Source organism: Martes martes, assembly GCF_963455335.1.
Source record: "Martes martes genome assembly, chromosome: 2".
In the NCBI taxonomy this organism is placed as follows: domain Eukaryota; kingdom Metazoa; phylum Chordata; class Mammalia; order Carnivora; family Mustelidae; genus Martes; species Martes martes.
Genome location: NC_137889.1, coordinates 59,213,962 through 59,222,339, shown reverse-complemented (window position 1 = coordinate 59,222,339; position 8,378 = coordinate 59,213,962). Strand labels below are relative to the sequence as shown.

Genomic DNA, 8,378 nt, shown 5'->3' with positions numbered 1-8,378 from the left:
GTCTGGGACACTTTCCTTAGGTTACCTACTAAGGCTTGAGATGTCATGTTCCACCATGTTCTTGGTCTAAACTGTATTTATTGTCCTCCAGAAGTACGAAGACAGCTCCTCTCTCTCTCTCTCTCTCTCTTATAAGAGAGCAACAGAGAGTGAGCAGGGGAAAGGGACAGAGGGAGAGGGAGAGTGGGAGAATCCCAAGCAGACTCCACACCCAGATCAGAGCCTGACATGAGGCTCGATCTCACAACCCCGAGATCACAACCTGTGCTGAAACCAAGAGTCGGAAGTTTAACCAACTGAGCCACCCAGGCACCCCTGAAGGCAGCTTCTCATAAGCTGCCCATTCTACCAATCCTCAGTGAGAAATAATCAGACCATCCAGTTTTTACCAGTCCTTCCCACACTCACCAGAATTTCAGGAGAAAGAATGGGACACAAAACTTGTTAGTGACATGTTCTTAGCTTTATTGAAATTCTTTCTTACAAAAGGTCTTATGTATTTTAGGCCAGGCCTAATTTCTTTTAGTCCCTGAAATCCAGGTCCATGGTTATTTCCATGTCCTTTTAAGTAAATATGTAAACTAGTAGACTTTTCGATTAAGGTTCAAACACTTATCTTTGTGATTTTTATTTGATGTAAAACAAGACTTGTGTTTCCCCAAATGAAAAGACCAAGTAAGAAAGTTTTATGGGTCTTCATTGATGGGATAACTGGATTCTTTGCCAGAACTGAGTTGGAATTTATTTTGTTCAATGTGACATCTTTCTACCTTCAGTATTTTTTTTTTTAACGCAAACTTTGTAATGCTCTGAGCTATGTAGTAAAGAGTGCCGTGTTTATATATGCATACATATATTGGTTCTGGAAAAAGATGCATGAGTACATGCGTGTTATGTAAACATAGCAATTGATCAGAAGAGTCTCTGATCATTAGGACATTAATGGATAACAAGCATATTGTAAGCAAAAAACCACCAATAGCACATATTGGTTTAGTTGTCAGTCAGGAACTTTGCTGATCCTACACCTGGAGGGTCCCAGGTGTCACTTTCCCCAGCCAAGCTGATGCTCACCCCATGTGACAGGTATTTGTGTATCTAAGGCCTGCCTCAGTCTGTGACTCCCCAAGGGAGGTGAGTACCCACTTACTACCATATAACTTCCCTAGTCCTACAACATGTATATGGCCTGCTTTGACCTCCTCCTCATGTCAAAAGCAGAATATGATCTCCCTGTCACTAGGAGAATGGAGCCGATTGAGGACTGGCAGAGTCCAATGGCTCCTTCTTCTGCCAGAGATGATGGGGAATCCCCATCTCCTTATAGGATCCACTAGGACATGTGTCCTGATCACAGGAGCACACCCAAAACATCCTGGAAGCTTCAATACCATCACCTCCAAACAGCTCCGAGACTCAAGTAACTTGGCCTTAACCCTGACTGCCAGAAGGCTGAGTATTGGTCTCAGTTTAACCCAGACAGCCCCCATGTCACCCTCCAAATAAGCCTTCCTCCTAGTTCGGCGGTTGGCCTGGAAGCCAGTCTCTGTCTGATTTTATACTCTGTAGGTTTGGAGTATGGAACCCTGTCGTCCCACATGCCTTACACCCCAAGCTCCCTGCTCAAGCCGAGTAAAGACATGCTAGCATTCAGGTAGAAACAATGGTTATAGTCATTCTCAATCTTCCAGCTTACTGGCCAGGTGAACAGGTCAGCTGAGTGCTACCTAGAGGTAAGGTCTTACCGCAGTTAAGAAACCTTGTGGGAATGCTGCAAAGTGGATAAATGAATTTAGCACCCAAGATACTATGTAGTATGTGCAGTAGTCACTCCGTGGATGTCAGTGTCACTGCCCTTCCCCAAAGCCAGGCTGTCTCCTGAAGCGGCTATCATTTCCCTCTCCCTCCTACTTGGGGCATGTCCTCTCTGTCACTTCCTGAACTAACCAATGGTGTGCAGAGGCAAAGAGGAAAGAATGAATCATTTGGTATAGTCTCTTGCTGGGAAGGAAGATGTTGAAACTCTTGGCCTAACTAATGGAATTACTCTGAAGAGTAAATGACCTGTTGGACGTCCCTCCTGTCTCCACCTGCTGAATTTCTCTCCAGCAGACTCTCAGCCTTGAGGCAACAGACCAAAGGCGAGCATGGGTATCGGTGAATGCATGGTGCTGGGAAAGGCTGGGCAAAATGGCTGTCCAGTTGACCAGGGCATCACAGGCAGGGACCCTGGTAGAAGGGAGAGACAGGCAGTAGATCCCAGAGTTGCACTTTGGAGCTGATGTCCAAGAGGAGAATAACAACAGGCCACCATGGTCCTGGGACAGGGATATGGGGGTCTGGGGATTGCCAGGCTGGGGAGGGCAGAGATGAGGTCCCAAGTGATGACTCCGCCCCAGGAATGCAGGAAGGAGGCTCGGCAGCAGGGCCCAGACTGTGGACCATGCCCACTCTCAGTGTCTGTTGCACGTCACCCCAGCATCCTCAGCGTGCCCGCAGTTTGTCACCCCCCATTTGGAGAAACTGCAGCGGAAGAGGGAATCTTCTGTGCCCTTGCAGGCAACGTCATCCATCCAAATCCTCCCTGTGCCTGTGGGGACAAGTCAACACAGTTTCTCAGCAGACATGCAGGAGAGCAGGACAGAAGACAAAAAGGGGCATTGCTGTGTCTGTTCCTGATGAGACTATCCCAGGCTCTGCCAGCAATTCTCAAATCTAGTGGTGCCTGCCTGCCCTCTCCACCCCACCAAGATCAGATACCCATTTTCTAGGCTCAGTTTCTTGAGGCCAGGATAACAGTAACTGGGGTGATGGCAGTATTTATTTATCCTACGTGTCAGACATCTCACATCTGATCTTCCTCCATCCCCATCATGGGACTGTGGGATCAACATTACTGCACCCATTTTATAGATGGAAGGCTGAGGCTCAGGATGCAATTGGTGCTTGGTTGCTCAGCTCCTAAGTGGCAGGGTCTGAAGTCAAGGTCAAGTTGGTATGGTCCACGCTTTAGTTGCAACACCTCATGGCTTTTGAGATGTAATTTCTATCAGGCTTTGTTGATGAGTACTCAAGCATGGCCTAATCTGAGGGACAATGTCCAACAGATCCTAGATGAGACAGATTCAGTGCCCCATATCCAAATAGGTCAGTGTCAACATTACCTCCGATGTTTTGAAATTCACAGCAGATGGTTCCATCCTACGAGCCCAAAATAGTGGTGCTAGAATGGCAGGGGATCCCCAAATTTAACATTATAGCCAAACATTTATTTAACGACAGGCAGAAGCATCCCTAATCAGAAGGAATTAGGCCAGTTCCCAATGTGTAAGGTCCCTAAGACAATCTACTAGAGTTTTGCCCACAGCTAGTCTAGGGGATACCCTTGCTGGTCTGATAGCTTTAGTTAGCTTTCCCAGGAATGTTCCAGAGCCTTGGGAGCTAGAAACTTGGCATTGAAGTTCCGCATTGAATGTCAGAGAAATAGGGCAGCTGGGTGAGGCTCCAGGAGGGAAAAGAGAGGGACTGTCTGGGGTCCGAGGGGTCAGTGGAGAGGGGCCTGGGCTGCACCACAAGTCACCTGGAGCCCCCACTGATCAACTGGCAGAACCATCACTCATGGTTCTGGCGTGTTCTCTGTGCTGAGGGCCATGCTGGGCCCCCGATGAAGGGAGCTCATTTGGGAGCCCTCTGGAAATATGACTGAACCTTAGGACATCCATAGAAGCAGTGGCCTAGAGCCTGATTGTTCCAAGTGTGGCCCTGGACTAGCTGCATCAGCATTATCTAGACCTTATTAGAAATGCAGAACGTTGGGTCCCACCTAGGAATACTGAATCAGGATCTACATTTTAACCAAGAGGTTATGCACTGAAGTTTGAGAAGTAGGGATCTACAATAAGTAGGATAGATCTTGATTCAATTCCCAGCCCCTGGGACCCATTTCAGTTGTAAAACTGGAAGGGCTTCCCAAGATGTGAGAAGTTCAGTGCGAAAACCAGGGACATTCTAGATAAACCACGATTGTTGGTCACTCTAGGACCCTAGCTCGTTAGGTCTATGAGCTGGCCTCCAAAAGCGTGAGGTCAAAGGTCACAAACTAGCAGTGTCAACCCCAGCAAGTCGGATGAGGCAATAAATTGTTCCTGATTTTTAAAGCACTTTGAAATCTACCAAAATCCTGTAAAAAAGGTAGCTCAGGGATTGGCACTAGCCCTGTCTCCTCCTCGCCCCATCTCTCAGCACCCAGACAACTTCTCCTTTCAGAGGCATTGTCGGGACAACTATAAAAACCTTCAAACCGCCATGCACTCTTGAGCTGCATGGAAGAATTCTCTTCACAAAGAACATCCAGGAAACATCGAACCCATTTTGCTGCCCACAAAGTCTACCACAGGAGCTATGTAGTTTAGACGAATTTTTGTTACGCAGGGATTTCCGGCGTCTGTTGTCACGGGATGGCTGAGTGGTTGGTGAACGTGGGGACAGAGCTGGGAGGAGGAGAGGCCTCCTTCCGCTCTCTTGGCTGTTGCTTCATCACAAGAGCCTCTTCCCTGGCCCGGATACCCTGTGCGTCTGACACAATAAGCCCTTTGAGGCCGAGCAATAATTTGCAGATTAAATGTCTCCTGGAAAACACATCAGTTTACAAATTACCCAGGAAAAGCCTGCAGGCCCAAGAGCTCTGTGGGATTAGTCACACCCAAAACAAATAAAGAAGCCAATAAAGGAAACTGACAAATACAGAACAGGCCCAAGGTAACCCACGCAAATGCGTACATAGGCTCAGGAAACTTCAAACTCTGGTGGGTGTTTTTGCCAGGGAGTTCGGGCTATTGTTCAGTCATGGAAGAGCTCATAAAATAAGAGTAGGGTCATTAAATCAACAGCGCTGGATAGCGATGGCCGGTTAACCTGCGAACCAGCCCCGCGGTTTGCCATGTCAGAGCCTGGAAATCCCACTCTATGCACCGATCGTCACTTTAGCTTTAGAACTGATATCTGAGGACTTAAAGTGTGGCCCCAAGACCAGGAGCGGTCAGCATGACCTTGGGAGCTTGTTAGAAATCAGAGGTCTGCGTCTGCCCAGACTTGAATCAGAATCTTTTAAAGAGGATCTCCATGATTCACACACACATTCAAGTCTGAGGAGCCATTCTCTGGATGAGGTCTGTAATTCCACATAGCTGTCTCCACAAGCGCCCGAACAAAGCCCTGGGATAACTAAGCAGGGTAGGGTGCTCTGCACCCCACTGCTGGGGTCAGAAAAAGGAAGCAGTAGGGTGACATTTTATCTTGAGGAGGCAAAGTCGGGATCAGAGGCCAGGTCTTCTGACACTCAGACACTAGGGGCTGCTTGAAGGTGATATTGTTGGGAATGAGTAGGTGGAGATTTTATTTTATTTTATTTTATTTTATTATATTTTATTTTGGAGATTTTATTTTATCCTCCTCATTCATTCATTTGTTCAGTCATTCACTCGACATATGTTTATTCCAAGCTCAGCGCTATTCTGGGTATTTGGACTACATCAACAAACAAAAAAAATGATGGAACAACAACAAAAATCTCTGCCCCACAGAACTAACTTTTGAGCTTCTACATGTTTATTTGCAGTTCAGGCTCCCCTCAAAGCCTCACACAGAGGTAACGAGGACGGTTTATCCAATAGATATTTAAGAGATGGGAAAACTCAGAAAGATTAAGTGACTTGTCCCATAATGACTAAGGGCTAGACACCATGACCCAGGCCTCTGAGCTGCAGGCAATCTGGGATTCGTGCCTTACAGGGATGCAGTGCCCAGCACGAACACCAGGCCAAGGGTGGCAAACTGTGGGCCACTTCGGCCCACTGTCTGCTTTTGTAAGTAAAATTTTATTGGAACATAGCCCCACCTGGTTGATTATGTTTTGTCTATGGCTGCTTTCCTGCTACAAGAGTGGAGTGGAGTAGTGAGAGAAACTATTGGCCCACAAAGTCTAAAATATTTACTTACCTGGCCCTCTCATGTTTGCTGACTCATGCACAAAGCCATCTCCCAGTATTTGGATTTTGTCTTAGAGATAATAATATGACTGGAAGTGAACACAACCGGTTCCATCCCTTGCGCTCTCACCTACAAACCTGTCTGCATCTGTGCCCAATCTCACGTCTTCTGTCTGTCTGTCTCCCAGAAAGATTTTCTCTGCAGATCCAAGACTACCTCCCAGCTGGGCTATGTTTGGCTCCTCCCCTGTCTTCCTGGAGCTCCTTCCACCCATCCCCCACCATCTTCTCCATCTGCATTCCTTCTCTCTTCAACTATTCAAAATTGAAAAACATCTTTAAGACTCTCCCACATGGTGATTTCCTTGCTTTTTTCCCTGGAGAAACAGATACTTTGATGATTGAGCCCTGTCCAGGGAAACTTCCATGGTGCCAGACCCCTAAGAGAAGGGCCAGGGATTGGAAGCTTCTTGTATTCTACTGGGGAGGACTCAGGTTAGGTGGGCACAGAAGTTCCTTCCTTCTTTCCTCCCTTGTCCCCCCACCCTTCCTCCCTCCCTCCCTCCCTTCCTACCCTCTCACATTTAGCTGGTACCCATGAAGTCCGAGTCACAGCCCTGGGTTTGGGAACTGTGAAGGTAAAGCCCTCAAGATGTTCTCACACACATCAGCGCTCAGGAGGTGCCAGGATAGAGACAGGACGCCAGGGGAGCTCGGAATAGGGTGGGTCTGGAAGTCACCAGCAGAGCTCCCCTCAGGAGCTGATGATTGGGCTCATCTTAAAAGCTGAATAGGTATTAGCTAGATGAAGAAGGAGGGGAAGGCATTCCAGACTGATCTCAGAAGATAAGGAAATGCAAAACAGCCATGGGAGCTCAGAGAACACAAGTGTCCATGTGTGGCTAGGGGGTGAGAGGGAGGTGGGAGGCAGAGGAGGAGGGGTCTCATTTCAGTAAGGACTCTGGCAGCCACGAGGAGGGAGGTGACAGGAGCTGGGCTGGAGGTGGAGGTGAGGAAGTATTGGTGGAGGGTCATGGCCACCCCTACGCCCAGGCCGACTGGCACCTGACCTCCAACCAACACAGAGCAGAGGAGCGAGCACACCTGCGCGCGCGGTCTGCTTGCTGCTTGACACACATGATCTCATCGAGCAAGTGCCACAATCCTTCTAACGTGGAAAGGCTCAAGCTGTGGGAGGTGATAAAATCTACTCCAAGCCACCAGCTGGAAGGGGAAGCCTAGAGATTCTACCTGGGTTGGACCCACAGCCTGAGCTCCTAACCACTGCTCTACCCCGCTTGGGCTCCTAAGGCAAGAGCACTGAGGACAAAGAGCAAGGGACAGAATCAAGGGACACTGGAGAGCCCTTACCAGATGCTGGTAAAAATCTGTGGGACCCGGGGACTGGCCACATGAAGGGGTGGGGAGAGGGAGAGAGCGGGATGGGGGACAGGCCAGCAGTCCTGGTGGGCAGGGCAGGAAGCACCCAGAGGGCACAGAGAGAAGCCAGTCCATGGAGGGAGGAGCAAGGGCTTGGGAGACTGAGGCTGGGGATGAGCAGACCTGGATTAGGAGTCAGACCCTAGTGGGAAAGAGGGCTGTGGTCAGAGGGGTAGCCCAATCTGAGGCACAGCCCCAGCACTGCCCAGAGAGGTGGCATCCCCTCCCCTCTGCCCCCATAGCCACCACGGCACGAGAGCCCTTCCCATGCTGTTGGGAGTCAGTAAATACACCTTCCCTTCCCTCTATGCTGTGCGTGTTGAGGCTGGAGAGGACGGTTACTAGGCCTGTGTCCCAGCACTGAGCCTAGTGCCCTCTGAGGGGAGGCGCCTAGAACCTGCTGAGGAAGTAGGCAGAGCAGCCTGGCTTCGGGCGAGGACTCAGAGGAGCCTCAGCGGGGTCAGCCCCTTCTCGTCCCCACTATGAGTCCACTCATAACACCTGGCCAGCCTACCTGTCGAGGTCTCCAACATCACATAAGACTAGACCATGATGGGGAAACAACAGTGCAGATGTGATATGTGCAGGGAAGGGAGTCTGACTTTGCACTGACTGGTTTAAAGTGATGATATCAGGGGCATCTGGGTGGCTCAGTCCATTGGGAAGTGAGCTCTTGGTTTTGGCTCAGGTCATGATCTCAGGGTTGTGAGATCGAGCCATGCATTGGGCTCCTCGCTCAGAGAGGAATCGGCTTGAGATTTTTTTTTTCCCTCTCTCTCTCTCTCTTCCTCTGCCCCTCTCCCCCTCAAATAAATAAATAAATCTTTGAAAAAAAATAATAAAGTGGTGATTTCAGGGCTTCTCCACATGTCACATGCTACAAAGGTCAAGGGGGGATGAAAGAGGCCATGCATGGGTCCGTTTGGGACTAACACGGCCCAAGACATAACG

General features: G+C 49.1%; 1 protein-coding gene across 2 annotated transcripts in view; it reads right to left on the bottom strand.

Annotated features, from left to right (window-relative positions):
- Positions 1-443: 443 nt before the first annotated feature.
- Positions 444-8,378, bottom strand: part of SCARA5 (scavenger receptor class A member 5) — a gene marked incomplete at its 5' end in the record, with an annotated part of 117,842 nt that continues 109,907 nt past the window's right edge. The window contains one exon of one of the 2 annotated variants that reach the window (XM_080797598.1): positions 444-2,590. In XM_080797598.1, coding sequence (XP_080653724.1) covers positions 2,454-2,590 — 137 coding nt within the window. In that variant the 3' untranslated portion in view covers positions 444-2,453. The remainder of the gene's footprint in view (positions 2,591-8,378) is intronic. The other variant, XM_080797597.1, reaches the window with a different exon arrangement.